The sequence below is a fragment of the Seriola lalandi genome, unplaced genomic scaffold (assembly GCF_002814215.2).
Source record: "Seriola lalandi dorsalis isolate HSWRI2012SDOR001 ecotype SW California unplaced genomic scaffold, Sedor1 jcf7180002054748, whole genome shotgun sequence".
Classification (NCBI taxonomy): domain Eukaryota; kingdom Metazoa; phylum Chordata; class Actinopteri; order Carangiformes; family Carangidae; genus Seriola; species Seriola lalandi.
This window is the reverse complement of record NW_019525301.1, coordinates 1325899-1345383: the sequence shown is the minus strand read 5'-3', so window position 1 is coordinate 1345383 and position 19485 is coordinate 1325899. Positions and strand designations below refer to the sequence as shown.

At 41.3% G+C, this 19485-nt stretch overlaps 1 protein-coding gene across 1 annotated transcript in view; it reads left to right on the top strand.

Annotated features, from left to right (window-relative positions):
• Positions 1-19485, top strand: part of LOC111668613 (uncharacterized) — an 88831-nt gene that overhangs the window by 28522 nt on the left and 40824 nt on the right. Inside the window, exons 2-3 of the mRNA XM_023424693.2 lie at positions 17069-17207; positions 19087-19254. Of these exons, the coding sequence (XP_023280461.1) occupies positions 17169-17207; positions 19087-19254 (207 nt within the window). The 5' untranslated portion in view covers positions 17069-17168. The remainder of the gene's footprint in view (positions 1-17068; positions 17208-19086; positions 19255-19485) is intronic.

The following is a 19485-nucleotide window of genomic DNA, read 5'->3' as shown; positions in this document are numbered from 1 at the left end:
CCAGCCAAGGTGTTAAGTTTCATTGATTCTACAATGGAACACGGGCATAGCGATGTGGTTAATTTGCAGGGGTTAAGTTGGTTCATGAACCTTTTAAATATCTTTCAAGAACGTTATTTTAATTTGAATGTTTTAAGCGAAAAAACCACCGGAACGATATCAGACCAAAATGTCAAAATGCTGATGTCTTGACTTAACATGAAGAAACATTTTGTTCTTTCACCAGCTGTCACGCATGTTGTGTTTCCCATCCAGCACATTTAAAACAAGACTCCCTGGAGTGCTGGCGTGTTTCTCACTACTCACGCTGAACAGTCTAACTCTCGTAATTATTGGCTTTCATCCACGATCAAAGTAACTGTGAGGTACTGACTTTCAGAGCTGGACTGTTTAACATTCCATATATCAGACTGAACTGAATCATTTGGCTCTTTATTTGTTAAACATCAGATTTTCAGCTCCACACACCTTTTTCCCAGGAGTGGTGTCTGGTGTTTCCAGTGTATGAGGTTGAACCTGCTCTGAGGTCAGTGTGGTTGTAAATCTGAAGCTGAGATGTGAAAATCTTAAATCTAGAAACTGCAGGAGGTTGTGTTTAACAGGAACGAGTAAAAACACTTCTTCACTGTCATAACAACAGCACTGCTGGGCCTTTTCCTTTCCTCTGGTGCCCTCCAGGAGCCACACGTCTCTTGTACTGCACACATTTGACACAGTCCTGATGAATACCGCTTTAGTGTGCAAGCTGAAAACTGTAAGGGATTGATTTCCTTAAGGATCTGTGCACCAACACACTGTCTTGATATAAGGTCTTCTTATAAATCCTGCTTTAATACATAGATTTTTTATCACTTCTATAATACAAAAAGACTTGAAATTATCAGTACGCTGTGCGGGACACTTTAATTATGTTTGTCGTGATGTAAACAAGTTAGTTTTGTTATTTCCTGGAGACTAAGAGCATTTTAGACTTTATTAAGAGTCTGAAGTGAGACTTCAGCTCTCTTCCTCATCTTAATTAAAGTAGATGAAATCAGGAGAAGCTTTGAGTGCAGCAACAGTGGGTTTACTTTGAATTAGAGGAGAGGAGACAGCCTCAGTCTTTCTCTCTGTTATAACCGGGCTTCATATTTGCAGAAGAAAATAAATGAGTTTTAGAGTCAATCTCATCTTCAATTAGGTTTTTCAGTGGTGAAGCAAAAAAAAGAGAGATGCGAGGAAACATCTTAATGAGATGTGGAACAGTCTCCTGGCTGCCCTTCAATACAATACCCATTGTTTTCCACCTCTTGAGGCGGTGTCGAGAAAATCCCAAAATGTGCAGTTTAGTCAGCCGTGAGACACAACAGAACCTCATCTGCTCATTCCCTGCAGCAGTGGAGAATTAACTGAATGACGGTTTTCCTTATTGAATAATTGTAATTGTAAACTCTAGTTTATTAGTGAAAAATACCAAACATTTGCTTCTTGAACGTTTCTCAAAAAGAGGAGAATTTCAACTTTTCTCGTCCTTTGTCATTGTTTTTGACATTTAAGTGAGTTAGTCAAAAGCTAACTAGATTATGAATCGACTTTTGAAGTAATGCAGCTTTGAAGTAGGATTAGCAGCTAATAGCCACCTAATTGCCCAAACTCTATTGCGTCCTTTGAAATAATGTATTCAAATACCATGCCTGCTTAAAATGTCTGATGTCAATATTTCTCTGCTTATGATTCTCAAATGTCAAAATACACCTTTAAAGACCACGTTATAGACAATTCACTCAAACAGATCATTTAACAACGAGCAAAAAACTGTGGACATGAGATAGTCTGCATCTGACCGTTTATGTGGCTATTGTCCTCTCACTTCATTGTGTTTCTGTGTAACCTTGTGGCATAAATGCTCAGCCCCCGCTGGCAGATTGTGCCACAGATGTTGAACAGGGCTGCGGGCCGCCCTGAACCCTCCCTCCATGTTACTTTTTAAGGACAAGCAGCAGAGGACACTTTGAGGAGGACAGATCGATGGCAGCAAAGAGTGTGCTGTGGCAAGTCTCATACCACAGAGAGCAAACAAACGCTCAGTCACAGTCACACACATACACAGGTGCACACACACACACAGGTACACACACACACACACACACACACTTTTTTGATGTGTAAAGCACGCATTTTATCTGTGTGCCATTTGATCTTGTGGATCCTGTGAACAGACCTCAGATCTATGGGTTGTTGAACCATATGCTACTGGATAATGTTTGATTGGCATCTGGATTCAGGTTCTCGTTTTGACTTATTCTCTGTGACTCATACAGCAGAATGCTGGAGATGGTAGTGTTCTTTCATGTTGGGCAGCTGCTTCTTGCTTCAGTGGGATTTACACTGTTGGCAATGGTGAAGTGGTGCTGAATGAAAAGTTGTGTAAAGCATCAAGAGGGTAAAACAACCACAGTTAAAAAATGTTTGAAATTAAGGGAGGGGTAGGTCTGGCTAAAAGATCATGTGAAAAAAAAATTGGGGGGTAGAATTGCACTTGAACATTTACAATAACGATCTGCATCCTGTTTCTGCTCTGATTTTATTTTGAAAGTCCTGATGCTGCTTTGACGCTGTCCACTCACCACTGCTCTTTGGCTGTCTTCTTCTGTTTACAAATTATGTCACAACCAGTCACACTTTTTGCTTAGTTATGGGGTATTCGTTATGTTTATTTATGAGGTGCTATATGTAAGTATGTCGATTTGAAAGTTTAGTCACTGCTAACCAGATAGCCCTGGACTGTAACTCCACCGTCTTGGCTGGCTGTTTTACAGTTGAGAATGATCTGGTGAGCGGTGACTGAACTTTTAAAATTCAATATCTAAATATAGCATATCATCTGCATTTTAAGTCATTGTGTATCCAAAATGTGTCAAGTTTCCTTCTCTGAGTAAAGAATGACAGTAAACAACATCCTTTTATAACAAGTATGGCTCAGAAAATAAAGAGAAGAGAGAGGCGGATAAAACTCCTACTTGTAAAGTTATAATAGCCTATACTGTTTCCCAACCTGCAGGCCCACTTGGTGTATTATTGGTGTTTTTAAAGTGGTAATCCCTAAGATACTTCCTACATATCCTTGTTGATTTTGCAACACCTGCGGTTACTGTGGTAACAGCAAGGGCGGTTTAAGACTACAGCAAACGCACGTTGAGCAGCTACTCTGTCAAAAATACAACAGAAGAGAACTGGTGTGTCTAATTACATAGCAACCAAACAAACTCATGTTATTTTTACGAAGAAGTCAGTCAACAATAACTGTCAGCAAAGATCTGATTTCTGACAAACACACTGTGTTTCCTGTGGCTGCTTCACAATAAAAGCCACCACGTGGTTGGTCAGTTTAACGCTGTCCATAGGGATGCAGGACTCCACCACTACCATTAAAAACCGGTATATGGAGAAATTATTACAGAATGAAAAATATAATGGATATTGCAGAAAAATGCCAGGCATAAGTAGTGTCAAGGAAGCAGTTTTGATTTCATGATTATAACTTTAACTGTCACAGCTGAATGAGAGAGTTCACAGCAGAGCAGGTGGAGGGTGGAGACGTTTCAAGCCAAATGCAAACTGTTTCTTGTCTCCTGTGTCTTATCTTTAGAGTGCCATCATAGCTGCAGTGATTTCACAGTTCATCGAAAACCACATGCGACTGTAATTATAATGAACACCAGCCACAACTCCCTGTTCCCCGCTTGTTTGCTTTTATGAAATATTCAGACACTGTGTTGTCATTTAACATTTTTGCTTATTTTCCTTTTAGTCATTTTGTCTCAATAATGTATTCTTACTTAACTGATTCAGTGTAGATCTCAGTCACATCTGTGGTACACTCACTTTTTTGTCAGCTGACATATCCTGTAGATTTCTTTAAAAAAAGTTAGAATGACAGAATACATCACATGCATGCCTGGAGAACTTGGAGAAGACTTTGCACAGCTGGTGCAGCCCATGTGTAGTGTTTAATTAAATTACAATCCATTTTTCATACATTTATTATCATCAAAACGCAGACACGGCTGCATTACCCACATTCATTTATTTCTCTATATCTTAATCAGAAAATGAAGATAACAACTGAATATAAGAAACCCTGTGAGCCCCAAGAAGTGGCTGAACTCTTTGCTCTTTGCAAAGTCAATATCTATCCTATCAGCTTCATTCCTGGTTCGTTTTATGACATAATGTAAGACACAGAAAACAAACTGGAGTTCATGTCCTTTACTCTGTGTGTGTGTGTGTGTGTATGTCAGAGAAAACAACACACAAGTCCAGTTGATGACAGAGCCACCAGACACCACTGAACGCCTTATCAGTACAACCTTAATATAAATGCTAAACATGCTGAAGCTAATTTCAGCAGTTGACATTCTGATGATTATTTAAAGCTAAAGACTCGCCCTCAGCACGTGATAATTGCATGTCACTGTGACGGCTTCCACTGTTATTACGGAGCGCTGCTGCTGGGTTGCACCTGAGATCATTGCAGCTTTATCTGCGTGTTGTAATGGAGCAGTTAGCAGATAACACGCTAACTGCTTATTATTCCTGGCCTATCAGATCACACAGGGCATTGGTGGAGAAGCAGAAAGAAAGACAGAGAAACGGAAAAAGAGAGATAAAATGTAGTAGCCTCAAACCCGCCATCTGCTCTTCATGTAAAGCCGGATGCCTTTGTGCATATTTGAACGGCATGGCGAAGGTGCAGTGTGGTGCAGGGTTCTCTGGCCCGGTTGTGAAGAAAACCTACCGGATCATAGAGCCATTAATTAGTCGGACGGACAGGAACCCTTCTTTCACAGCTCTCCTGTAGCGTGTTGCAGCCCGCCACACAGAATACCATATGGTGTGGCCTTGTGCCGCCTTCTCCCATGGGCACTTGGGGAACGAGCTTCAAATGGGCCATGACAGGGACAGTGGGTGATGCTGCAGGCTCTGTTGCCATAGTGTTTTGTGTGAAATAATCTCTTGGTTGTGGATCAGTCCAGTAATTTGTTACACAGACACCCCACACGTTGTCTCCTCTCCCCCCATTCCCTGTGTGTCCTCTCCTCACACTGTCGTAGCACTGCGGTATTTTGCATGCATGTGGAAAAGCCTTAGATAGCCATGCCACGGCTTCATTTTCTGCATCCTGGCATGGAGAATGTGAATCGGCCTGTAGCCAAAATATTTTGGAGTGTGCCCCACTCTCCTTGGAATATAGAAAAGCTTAGGCAATGGGAGTGTGTGTGAGTTTGTGTTTTTGAAGAAACAGTGGGGAGGGAAGCAGGCAGGCAAACAAACACTCACACACTGACTCATGTGCTCCAGCCGCTGCCTCTTTGTGTGGCGACAGTCTGCACCTGCAGCACGCCGGCCATTCTGATGCACGGGGCCCACAGCCGCTCTGCGTCCTCTCACTTTAAGCAGTCCATTAGCCCATGGTGGCTGAGTGCTGCTCTAGCTAGCAGTTCAGCAGCAGGATGTGTTCAGCTGGCAGGGAGTGCTGCCACTGGGAGCTAGCAGGAGGCCCATTTGTGCTGAAATAGCATGCGCCCAGCAACCTTCTTAAGTTTCACGAATTGTTTCCTTCAGAGCACGCTGCAGTTGTTCTCATGAGTTTCTTTTTTTCTTTTTTTTTTTTTATAAAAGTCTGCAGCCATGTACATTTATAGAAACGCTGTATGTTCTGAAGATGAAATTAGCAGCCTTTATCTTTCCATTTAGTGCAACAAAAGCGAGATCATTTACTTCCTGTACTATGAATTGCTGCCTTCGAAATAATCTCGGAGAGGTCAAAATAAAATGAATTAAACTTTTTGTTGGACTTCTCTTTGGTGTGGAATACAGTGCCATTTTGACAAACACCAGGAATCCTGCACTGATCCCAAATTTAGTGGTATTATTCAAAAGAAACGCCCCAGGCTTGCTCATGGGAATCCCAACATTATCTCCTGTGTATTACCAGCTGATCCATCTCGATCCCCTGAGATAAGTACAGTGAAAGAGTGTGACTATAACTCAAGGCGGCCTGTGAAGAGATGAGTCCTGCTGTGAGGCCTCCTGACACCCACCATTTTCCTGTTGATTTATGTCGTCCTATACAACATCTGAGGGTGAGAGGAAATTGGAAAAACCACCTTTCGAGGTGACTGCTGTGTGTATAAATGGCAGCTCAGTGTTAGGAGGCAGTTAGTTGTGTCCTTCCTATACGAAAGATAACTGAGGCTCCTAGCTTGTGTTGTTCTCTCTGGATTTATTCCCAGAGACGACGACAGCTCTTTCTAATGAACTCTGTTGCAAGGGCATGTGCTTGGAAAAGGCAGTTGAGCATGACCATTAGCATAATATTATGCATATGCAGGTTGACACAAGGTCTCCCTGTCACTTTCTTGTACTGGATAGACACGCCACTGACATCTTTACTACTGGAAGTACATACATTGATTGACCTTGAAGACATCAAAAGGTTCATGAAGAAAACATCACAAAAGATGAGAGTATATTTTTGTCACTGCAAATTGACCTAAATGGAGCTTTCATTTAAAGTAAAGTACATTTTAAAGGAATCCTGTGTGCACATCCACTAAAAACGAAAGTTAATCTGAGCCTTGCACCAGCCAGTTTAACACTGTAAGAAACAAAGCGAGTATTGTGTCAGTGCTTACAACAGGGTCATGAGGCAAGACTTGCAACCTCCCAGTTGGAAGGGATAGATTTCACAACAGACTCAGGCAGCTGTTACTTATGGACTGGAGAGATGCAAATTATAAGGACATGAAAGACCAAATGACTGTACTGTATGTATGATTACTGTATGTATAATTTTAATAAATGGTCCTAACATGGAATATGTAACATTAATGGTTTCATCTGTCAGTTAAAGTTTCTCTCCAGACATGTTTTAAACTATTTATAAATACTCTGCTATGATTAATATTTTTGTTTCACATGATTTCCCCACATAAAAAGTAAATAAGTAAATAAATAAATGGAGCTGGAAGCTCATCTACACTTACTTCTTCATTGAGAAATCTGGATCCCAGACTCAGGAGTTTGTTGTGACCAAAACGGGCAACTAGCCGATGTATCAGAACTGTTAGCATAGTTAGCATCTTTTATTTGTATATTTGTACATTGTTTGTTAGCTTGTAACTGGCAGTGGCTGACACAGTATTAGTGGTTGTGCTAATGCTAAGTCTCTCTCTTTGTACTGACAAGTTTTTAGGTTTATTAAGCCCCTCCCCCTGTCACCATAAATTGATAGGATTGGTTCCTTTGGTTTGTGACGTATGAAACCCTGGCTGTTTAAATCAGTTTTTATGAGACTGTCATTGGTTCACTGCAGTTCAAGGTGGAAATATTCATTCATGGCGTTGACTGCTTATTTCACTCATGATATGTCTTGTATTATATAAAAAACACCATATAAACATGTTAACAAGGTTAAACACTTGATTTACATTGGAGGTGGACACACAGTAGAAGAGAGCCACGATAAAAGAGCCACGATATTCGTATGTTAAATGGCACCACTGCTGAAGAACAGAGGTGTGTTGCAAAGTGATGATATCAAGGAAGTAGAGTGTTCTCAGTTGTATCACGCACATTAAAGCTGCACTCATCAAAATTTCTATATGAAGAAAAAGTTCAAAGGATTATGTGTAATGTGAAACCCACAGCCTATCTCAGCATTTCCCCTCAGCGCTATGGAGCTTTTTAGTGCCTCTCCATTCATTTTTTTGGTTCACTCTCACAGCTCTCATCAGATTTATATCTAACAACAGCAGGAGGTTTTCAGTGAAAAACACTACGTAAACTAGCTGCCTAAACGGAGACAGACAAAGTTAGCGATTAGTTGCTGAATGTAGTGCAGCATTTAGCAGCTAATGTTTCCTATTTCCTGATTTAGAAACAGAAACATAACTCCAAATGAATGATAATTTTGCTACATGCCTGCTGGATATGTAAATAGTTAGCTAACATGTTGGCTATATAATTCATTGTCAGTACTGTACAGCTGCGTTGCCCCCAAGGATCAATCAGTTCAGGTTTAATGTAAAGGCCAAAGGAGAATAAGCTTAAATACACACATAGAGAGATATTCAGTGCTTTATTCAATGTAATCAATGTAGCACTTAACATATTTATGTAGTGTTGAAAGTGTTTTACTACATCCCAGTTAAGATTGCTGCTGTGATATTTACATTAAAGTAAATCATACTTTATTCAGACTTGAACACAAGCTGTCAAACCGTCATCACGTCAAGGTGCAGGTATGAAAGGGGCTTAAATTGCGAGGCTTATGTTGTCAGGAAATGCTCCTGCAATGATTGTCTGCTTTCAAAGTGATTGCCAGGCAGTTGATTTATTTCTGCATAAAAATAAACATAATAACAAGGTACAGCAAACAGTACAAAACAGCACAGGTGAGAGAAGAAAAACTGAAGGCTTACAGTTGAAACAAAAGTCAATACATGGTATTAAATGTGTATTTTACACATAAGAACAAAAAGAATAATAAATTAATACAGACGTAATGCAGAAAGTTAAATCAAAGGGAAACTGAGAGTGTGTTGCGTGGGAAGATGTGTGTGTATGTGTGTGTTTGTGTATCTCTTCAAAGGGAAACAAAAAAAATGAGGGTGAGACTGTGTGTGCTGTGCTGAGGCAAAATTTCAAGCAGTTTGGGTCATCCGACGCGTTGTGTTTGAGAGATGTGGATTTATTGACAGCGTGACTTGAGCTGTGGCATGGACGAGCTCGTCTTTAGCTAATGGAGAACAAATAGCAGCTTGTCTGGGACTCTGCTGAGTTGCAGGCTGCTCCAGTATCTTGTGTTATTGGTATTAACATGTGGACTGAAAAGAGACTATATGCTTTAAAGTGAAAAGGGACTTGAACTGATGTATAAACGGTATATTCAAGGAGCCTTCCTGTTGGCAGTTGCTAGGTTAAAAAGCTATAATACTGCCAACATTTTAACAGTGCTTATCTTTGTGATCAAATTACCCTTAACTTTACACTAAACGGTAAAAAACGCTTGCAAGTACAGTTTCATCCAGGTGTTAAAATGACTGACAACATTATTCAAACCGCACAGACCTGTTTATTTGTCTTTTGTCATCAGGACTTTGACAAAAGCCAAAAACAGCTGTAATTGTAGTTTTTAGCTACAGGAAATAATTTTGTGCACAGAGATTATAGTGGTGGAGAATCTGGTGTGAGAAGTGCAACCATTGTGACAGTCTCTCATTATCTGTGGCTGAGCGGAGGCTTCTTACCAAGACAATTACACATTGGCCTTCGTGACAACACTTTTTGACAGGAGCAGATAAAACAGGAGGCACATGGGAGGCTTGCATCTGAAAGTGTTTAATTTATATCTAACATATTGTATGCATTTAATGAGTTCCAAGCAACTGTGCAAACAGCGCAATATATTTTCAAATTATTTCCATTTGTTGGAGAGAATTTGAGCCTTTGCCATGAAATAATAATTATGCAGACATAAAGTGGGCGGTGAGAAGAAAAACAGAAAAAGGCTGGAAAACTTGTTTTGGAAGCGACTTTGATAATTGTAGCCTGAACTCTCCCAGGAGACAAAAGCAATTGAATGGTAATGCCTTTAAGTGCAATAGATACGTGTGTCATGTTTATGCTTCTTACAATTTAGCACAGTTTTTACATCGTGCTTACAGGGCCGACAAGCTTTGTCTTGCCACCATGTGTCTCCCTGCCCTCGAGCTCAAACCGCCCATGTGGTCCCACACCCATGTCCTTGTTTCCCCAGCTCTGTAAACCCCCGTTAGCATTGCTATGTTTCGCTTTAGATACGCTGCTTTTGCTCATTTATCACAGTATCAGCTACGAGAGAGAGTGGCGGTAGAGGAATGGGGAAAAAACTTTGAATTTGTCCCTGCGGCGTCTGGCACCTTCAGGGACAGATCCATGAGTGGTGAGGCATCCCTCCTGGTGCATGCACCAGTGGTCTCCGGCACAGCGTGAGAAAGGTCAGCTTCTATTAGATCCACTGTGACAGAACGATGTCTCTGCAGCAATTTATACCAAGCCTGCTGCTGGCTCTCGGTAATTCTGCTCTCTACAGTATCCACAACTGTCTGTGTGTGTGTGTCTGCGTCTGTGTGTGTGTGTGTGTGTCATCTGAGAGCAAGCACCTTTAATTTAGCAAAGTGCCAAACTTTGTGCTGCTTTGCGTTCCAGTCTGCTGACAGGGAGGTGAGCATGTGTTATTACAGCAGCAGTGGAGAAAATGTGGTCCTCTGTAGTCTGTTTTTCCTCTGGCGGGCGATTCCAGACGTACTGCAGGAATGTGAAGCTTGAAGAGTCACGCAGTTGTTGTCGCTATACTTTACTTTAGCCTCAGTCTTTCCACTCGGGCCTCATCTGTCATCATCCATTAGTCGCAGCTCACCCAGGAAACTTTGCTAAATAATGAGTGGACACTCCAGCTATGAGAGGTGTTAAGGCTGCAGCATCATCTCAGGAAGAGAATACAGCTAGAGAGGAAAAACTTACTGCATCTCTGCCGGAGTGGCTCCCATCACTGTTACACTAGTTGCCAGTGTGTATGACAGGTTGTGCGTTTATGTGGTGGTGTTGGTGAATGAGAGCAATGTCCTTGAGCCTTCCATCCTTCTTTCTGAGTGATTGTGTGAACTCTCACTGACATGCCGCAGTGTGCTTTGGTTCAGTCGGGCCGAGACATGCCAGACAGAAGTGCTGCTGCTTTCTAGAAGAGAAAGAGTTGTTGAGAACATGATGAGGTGTTCGAGCTTTACTACCCGGTACAATAGCAGATGACCGAGGGACCTTAGAATGTGGATGAAAGCTCCAGTGTCACATTTTAGAGTTGGAATACACATGAGGCCAATATGATAGAGTGAGTGGGAGGAGATGCTGGTTAAGTATCTTTCCCACTGACAAACTCCATTTGTGATCTCCCGACTAGCACCACCACTATGTTGAGATTTATGGTTTTGAGTGAAATCTTTACACAACTATTGGATGGATTTACTTCAGTAGAGATATTCATGTCAGAATGAATAGTTGGCCTTCAATAATCACTTTGATGATCCACCTCACTTTCATCCAGCACCATTGTTTTATTCATTAGATTTTAACTGCAGTACTTTGCTTTATTACTAGATACCTGCAAAACTCCCCAGCTGAGCACTATAGCAAATTAGCAACATGTTAGCATGCTAACATGGTAAACTAATATTGCCTTGTATCTCGGCAGTAGCAGCAGCTAGCGGCTAGCAAACATGCACGACTCTTTGCTGCTGCATTCGGAGGTTATGCTGATATTACTTATTACACTATCTGAGTTCCATGAATGACATGGACACTCTTCACCAGCAGAGAAAAGACAGAAATGGTCTGTGAGCAACATTAGCTTCAAAGACTCATTATCTGGTCATTTAATATCATTTATGATACTGCCTGCTATAATAATTATTTCATATTTCTAACTATTTCCTCCAGCTGTTTGATGAGATTACTCATGGTGGATGGTGGATAGTAGCAGTCTGTGGTCTACAAGCTGGCAGGGTCGCAAGTAGGTGCAACATTGATGCAGCCAGGCAGCAGCAGCAGTGGCAGCTTAAAATAATTTACAGGCATTCAAAGTGCCTTCGCTCCACCTTGATCTGGAACGTGGAAGGTCAACACCTGAATATTCGCCGTAGTAAAAGCACATGTGAAGTGCACTTGTGACTCTCTTTCAAAAGGAAACACGATGAAGCATTTCAGTCATGGGTGACAGCTGTAGCTGTGGACCTGTATGTTCATTCATGTGACTGTGTTGCAACTGTTCAACTCATACTTCTATAGATTCATCTACTTGTTTGAAAAACACTGTGTAATAGTAATTTATGATGAATATGTAGTAATGCAAATAAGGGGATGCATTGCAGCTATTGTATTGAGTCTTTCTCTTTTGCCAGTGCAGTGCTCTTTGTGATTACTCGGCTGCATTGTGCGCTCAATGCATGCTAATGGATAAATATGATTAAGACCACGGAGCAGAGCCATGGACTGTTCAATGGGATTAGAGTTGTGTATTGGCCAAACAGTGATGACTGTGCGCTGTGAGGGCTCAGATGCGGAGCAGGTTATGTTTGCTAGCAGCAGCAGGCTGCATCTCTTTGCTATCAGTCCCTGTGTGCAGCTCCTCCACACCGCTAACAGGAGGGGAGGCTGCTTGACATTTCCTCTGAGCAGCGATGCCACATCAGCTTATTTCCTCCTTCTTGTCGTTTCTTATCTTTTCCGTTTATCCTTGATCCCTGTGTCTTTCTGGCTGCCTCATATTTTTGGCCTCTCATGTTCCCTCCTTGCTCGGCTCTCGTCTCTCAGTTTCTCTGTCACTCCTCCAAGGGGAGAGAGAGAGAGAGAGAGAGAGACGATGGAGTGTGAAAAAAAAGAAAAAAAGAATACTCCATGCTGTTACCATGGCAACTGCATCTCGGAGCTGAGCCAGTACTCTTCCACAGACATGCGTGCTCCCTCTCTCATTCTCCCTCTGCTTGCCTTACTTAGATTAAAGCTTACCTCTGATGAGAATGAAGAGGAAGAGACAGGAGGAACAAGGGACAACGCTGCGCTTGTTATGGAAGAGTAGCGTTTCATAACCCTCCATGGAAACATTGTGCTTTTCTCTGTGATGAATTATTATTACTGATGGCAGATATCAAAGACAGACATTGTCAGTGAACAGCACACTGTGTACAACAAAGAAAACATGCGGTGTATTCTGCTCTTTAAGGTGCTTTCTTCTCCTCTGCAGAGGTCTCGTTCGCTGGGCTGACACAGGCGATTGTGGGTAATGGTCTGTTATAGGAAATTAATGCATTTGCAGAGCTCTGCTGCCTCGCTCTATAACATCAATCTGTGTTAATTTGGCAATTAATCTGATGTAATGAGAAGACGTCTCAATAAGGGACCACATTTACCACAAACTAACTTTGGATTATGTAATTTGTATTCTCATTTGTGCTCTGGTGTGCGCGTGTCCTCGAAGGGCTTTTTGTCATAATTGGCTGACATGTATCAAAGTCTTTTACGATCACATCGGAGCAGCAGTAACTATCGATTTAGGTATGGTTGGAAAATGTGTCATGGTTGGTGTGCTCGTTAATGTGTTCAAAACAGAAGTGAAAAATATCCAAGCTGAGGGAACAGAAACGTTAGAGTGGAGCTGTTTTCAGGTCATTTCTTGCTGTGAACGCAGCACATCTGAGACTGATGAATGCATTGTGTCATGTAGCCCAGATGGATGTGAATTGAGGAGTGAGCTGGCGGGGCGTGGGGGTGGGCGTCAGCTTCTGTTGACTTGGACAGAATGAGAGTGCGCACTCTCATTCTCGCACCTGTAAGGCACACATGGGAGACACTCGTTATTTTCAGCTTGACTGATTCGGACTGGGAGGCGAATGTGATAACAGAGAGGACACGGTGGCGCTGAATGCTCGCTTCCTCCGCCATTAGAAACACGAAATCCGGATGGAGTTTTTCCTCTCCAATTAAAGAGTTTACTTGGCAGTCATACCCACAGTTCAGCCAGTGAGGGAAAATTGATTTAGCATTTTATTGCTTAGTGCCCAGCTGCATCAGACAGCGAGGGGGAAATGAGGCCCTGAGCAGACATACCACACCACGCTTCACTTTTGTCCCCATGGAGAGGAATTCATTTCTGTCGTATCACTGTGATTGTAAGTAATGGGACAATTGTGATAGCACAGCAGAGGAAGAGAAGGAGGAGGAGTGAACTGTGAGGAGGGGTGGGTTTCATACTCCTTTAACCACGTGCAATATGTCAAGACCTTACTGGGCTGGGAGTCGGAGGAGGGTTGTGTCTCCTCTGAACCAGAGTGAACCGGTTGTGTTCTTGCCTCCGTTGTTCAGCCATGATCGCCTACAGCCCCCAGGTGCATTATGTTGATGTAATTTGCTGCAGAGAGAATTCCAGGGTCATATAGAGACTGGATTATATACAAGGTCTCGAGGGAATGGTATAATACACAGGCATTATTCTGATATGCTGTGCTGAGCAGATCCCACTGAGGATATGTTCACACATTACGTGCTTTGTCTTACTTTTATAAAAGGTCAAGGAAGAACACGTTCCAGGGTCAGGCGCGACTTTTTCTTCTGGTGGTTATAAAAAAAAAAATCAACCCTGGATCACAAAAATATCTATCCACAGTCTTTAAAGGGCTGGTTGATGGGCAGCTTCTTTTTCCTCCTCTCTTTGATAAGTGGCCAAAAATGGACGATATAATCTCAACGGGTGGAGTTTAACAGCAGGAGGTTTTCACAGTATCGTTGACAGCGGTTGTCGGGTTCTTGTGTTTTCAGACTCACAGAGCAAAAGGCTTGTTTTTTTTTTTTTTTTTAATTCACCACTTTGCTCTGACATTCAACTAATCTTACAGCGAGAGGCCTATTGTGTGCGAAAGCTGTCGGGTAGATGACAATGTGGTGCACACAATTTGATTTTCATTTTTGCATCATGCACATAAAAGTGCCACAGCCCATGTGGGTTTATAAGACATCAAGACATATAGCTGCAGCGCTGACACAAGACTTGTCAGTGGAGAACATAAATTATTACACAAAAATCTACAGTGTGAACAAACTATTTCTCCCGTGTTGGGTTTCCTGAGTTCTACAAACAAACTCTGACATAGAAAGGTTCCCTTCTTAAAACAACTGAAGTCTTTCATTATAACAAAAGCAACAACAAAAACCTACCTGTTCCTATTGCTAGTACAAAACATAATAGTGCACATAAAGGCCTTTACATTATTTGACAAACATATTATATATATATATATATATACTTTATAAGGAATTGTTTGACTTTTAAGGAAATACACTTTTTGCTAAGGAGTTGGATCACAATATTGATACTACTTTAATATCAGTAAATATAAAGCTAAAGCCAGGAAACGGTTAGTTTAGCTTAGCATGAAGACTGGAAACGGGGTATCAGCTATAGCCTGGCATTGACCAAAATACCTCTAAAGCCTCAGTTATCCGTCCTTGTGGATGGGCACCCGTACACCCTGCATACACCCTCTCACTCAGACCCTAGCAGACACCCGTGTGCTTGTGGATAGTGTAACACTAGCTTAAAGCGCACTTAACACTCCAGGAAGTACCTGCTCCCAGCCAAGAAATAGACTTAGATTAAATTAAATTATAGGTCAATTTAATTATAGCATTATTTAAATTAGGATAATTACAGGATCAGCTACTTGGTAATAGATAAAGTACTTTAAATTAGCTTCACTTGTACCATCTACCAGGAACATTAAAGTGATTATCAAACATTAATGTGTCAATAATTCCCATTAAATATAATATATATTCTTCTGAAACAGCCCATTCTGCATTATGAGTAGTTTTACTTAAAGGAATTAAAGTATATTTTGATGTAATGTACTTATGAATGCAGGACTTTACTTTTCAGAAGTGAAAGATCTGAGTATTTCTTCCACCACATATTTGCTGCCATATATGAGAGTCGTACTGATCTTCTCGTCTAGTAAATGCGAATAACCATATTTCCCAACTATTCCTGAACTATTACTTTAGCAACTATAGCATTTCTCCTCAGTAGTCCAGGGAAGTCTTTGTTAAAAGTGCTAAAACGTTTCCTCAGATATCTTTAATTTCCTTCTTGCGAGCCTCTGTTGGACATGCTTACAGTACACGCCTCTCTAAACTGACAAAACTGTCTGCTTTCCTCTCTCCCTTCAGCTGTTGTTATTGTTCTATCCACCCACAACTACAGTATATACTGAAGGTAACAAGTATCAGCTGATTTCCAGGACAATGTAGAAATTGGCAAAGTGAAGTAAAAGCAGATGAAGCACCTGCTCTACACTATAAACATCTTATGCTACGATGTTTTGCATTACCTGATATCCATCTAGGCAGTGACGTAGTCCATTGCACCACGGATTGATACAGACCGGAGCATTACAAACACACCCGCTCGAGGATGAGGGATAGGACTTAGTGATAAGTTTTTTTGGTTGAACACCTTAATGATTACAGGAATGCAGTAACAGCCATGAGCGCTGATGGTAGAGCTCATGGCCTCATTCACTAATTCATTTTTTTGGGTAATCATCATCTTAGTGCCAGAGCTGGTCTCGCTTAAATAGATGATCATTATCCGGCTAAGTGAGGGATTTATAATTAAAGTAAATGTCCTTGACGGCAAGGTGAATTATGTCTGTGGAAACTGTGTGAGTTATATCAAAAAGCTGAAGCGTTATACATTTGTAAAGGAGGTGATCCTGGCGTTGGTGCTCTTGTTGTTTCGGGGTGAATGCGTTTCATGTTCTGCATTTTGTTTTTCACATGCAGGCTCCAGGTGCAGCTCCTGCGATCAGCTGGGCTCTCTTTGGAGAAAGCCTGTGTTAATGCGTTTGACATGGTATTTGGGGCGAAGGTTCGATTGAGCAGCAGGCAACTGTGGCGTTGAGGTGACCAAATGGTCACCGGTTCAATTCCCTGGACAGGCAGGGAAAAGAAATGTGGGAGGGGGGAAGAGAACGAACAGCTAAGAAAATGTGTGTGTGTGTGTGTGCTTACTGCTCTTAATGTGTATGTGTGTGTTCACTGCTCATGGATGGTTTAAATGGTAATTTCTATGCATGTAAAATAGGCTGGGGCATTATCCAAAATGTAATATGTCAATAATATTGAATATCAGGGTGGGACCAATATAATATAATTATATTATTGTATTGTATGTTTCAGGTATAAGTGATGCCGCCACTAAACAGCAGTTCAAATGAAATGACCTCGGTCTCTGCAGTAAGGCAGACTGAGCAAAACTGCAAAAAATGATAATAAAAATAAAAAATGTGATATTATGATAAATATTGCATATGATGGGACTATCGCAATTTTTGATACTATCGAATATTGGCCCAAGCCTAATGTAAAACACTTTCTCTCTCTTCTAATCAGCTGAAACATTCCAAATAATCTTTGCTGTGTTCTTGTCTCCTCTCAGGTTGGTGTTACTTTGTTGAAGCGACAGAGGCAAGGCCCCGAGTCAGAGGTGAAGAGAGCGAGACAGGAGTCCTCCTAGACAAGAGGGGGCAGCAGCAGGCATGCAGGACTCCGCCTCAGACAGCAAGATGGCCAAACAGGTCAGCGTGGTCCTGAATGGGCTGATGGATTACACGGCTGTGACACTGTCATACTCTATACTACAACTCACTACAGTAGTTGTCTCCAGGACCATATTTTTCCTTTACTACACACACACACACACACACACACACACACACACAGATACACACACATTTTGAAGACAATATCAGCTTCGTTCTCACGGCTGGAATATATTGAAGTCGCTGCTGTTGTGTCACATGTGTAAATGCTCGCAGCAGCTTACTCACTTTGGAGATGTAAACATGGATCAGCTGTTTGATAGCCACAGGTTTTTAATGAACTCAGGGGAAAGACTCCAAACTACAAAGAAAACGTTTTAGCAAAACCCAGATTTCTTTCAATGGCACAATGGACATTATGGGTGAGCCTCACGGATCTAACCTGTCACAGACTCTTGATCGTCTCAATCACATTGAAAGTTGTGTGTTCATTGACATTTCAATTTGTAATACATGTGAAATGGTAGAGCAGAATAAATGAGGCAAAATTCAACACACGCAAAAGATGCTTTGTCATTGTGGAGAGGTCTCTGTGTGCACTAGTGTCAACTAAAGCCATGCAAACACAGCTTCTGCTCTCTCTGTAGCATTTATGGATCAGTGCTGAAATGTGGAAAAACATTTCCTGGGTGTAAACGAAACCTATTTCACATTTAACCATATTTTTTCATGAATGAGTGGCTTTGAGGCCTCTACTTATCTGGCGTGATATTTGTTCAGGAAGTGTGAGACTGTGAGACGGCGCCTGACGGCAGGTGTGTCCCACCGAAAGTGTGAGAATTGGCAACCCTGAAAATGTAAACAGGAAGTCACTGTAGCATCACACGCACCAAAAATAACAGTTTAAGGGGGGCAACATGTTATATTAAGAGTAACTGAAAACGCTTTGTAAATATAATATTTACATGAACATTGAGAAATACGTGTTAATAATATTGCAGTATAATATGTTATTCTTATTGACACTATTTAGTCATTTAATCTGACTAACAAGATGTTTTGCAATTTATTATTTATTTATTATATCTGTGAAATGTCATTTAAAACCTTTTCATAGTTTACATTATTACTAAACAGCATTTTATTTAGAGTCATGTCGGATATGTTGGCCATGTTCCATATTACTCGTTCGTCTTCAGTCTAAAGGAGTCACAGCTTTGTCAGTTGGTTCAGTCAGCGAGCTTCAGTTAGACCTAGCAGTTATTGAATGTAAGTGATTAGTAGCAACTAAGAAGGTCTTGTAAGATAATGAAGATGACAACAGAGAGTGTCGACGTTCCACAAGCCTTTGTAACTCAGTACAATCTCTCATTCAGCATTTCTCTCATTGGTCTTTCACAAAAAAATGTTGCATGTTCCAGGGATTTACTTTCCATATTCAAAGACAAGGCACCAGCTACTACAGCAGCTACAAGAAACAATGTTAAACAATTATTTTGGAGGCTCTGAGCCTCTCTTCTGATTGGCTGACTGTTTTCTGAGTGATCCAATAAAAATATAGCAGATGTCAGGAAAACACTCAGAGAAACCAAATCCCGCAAGGTTTGGATGGTGGGTCCAGGTTTGGGGCATGGCGGAGAGTTTGTGAATACAGGCTGTTTGCATTTCTCTGTGGACTGAGGCTTTGATACTTTCACAATATTAATATAGAACGTAGACCTGCTTTATAATCAAACACATAGACATCTACCTTTATACTATATGAGACCTTTAAATGATAGAAATTAAACTAAACTTAATCTCAAGGCACTCTCCTGATCCTGGCACCTAGAAGTATTTTAAGTATTTCAAACATTCTCACTATTGAAATCCATAACTGTGTCATTTGACTTGTCTTTTTTTTATATTTGTATAGGAACTGAACTCCAAGCATCTGGACGAACACAGGGAAACAGATGAAATGTCTGAGAAGACGTCGCCAAACAAGAACCTCAAATCCCCCCAGAAAGGCTCCAAACGACTCAAAACTGCCCCCTTCAAAGTGACCCTGCTGGACTCCTCCGAGTTTGAAGGAGAAATTGAGGTAAGCAAAGTGGATAAACAATTTGTGGGAACACATTTTCTTTTTTAGAGTTAACCTTAACATGCTTTAAACAAGCAGTTGAAAAGCAACAGTCCTTTTTCCTTTTTTTTCCTTTGTTATTATTTTCCTTTGTGGGCAGTTGTGTGTGTTGTATAGTGCTGCACAGAGCGGATAAAACGGGCAAAGAGGATAAAAGAGAGGGCACCATGCCGAGAGCGCACCAGGAGGGCG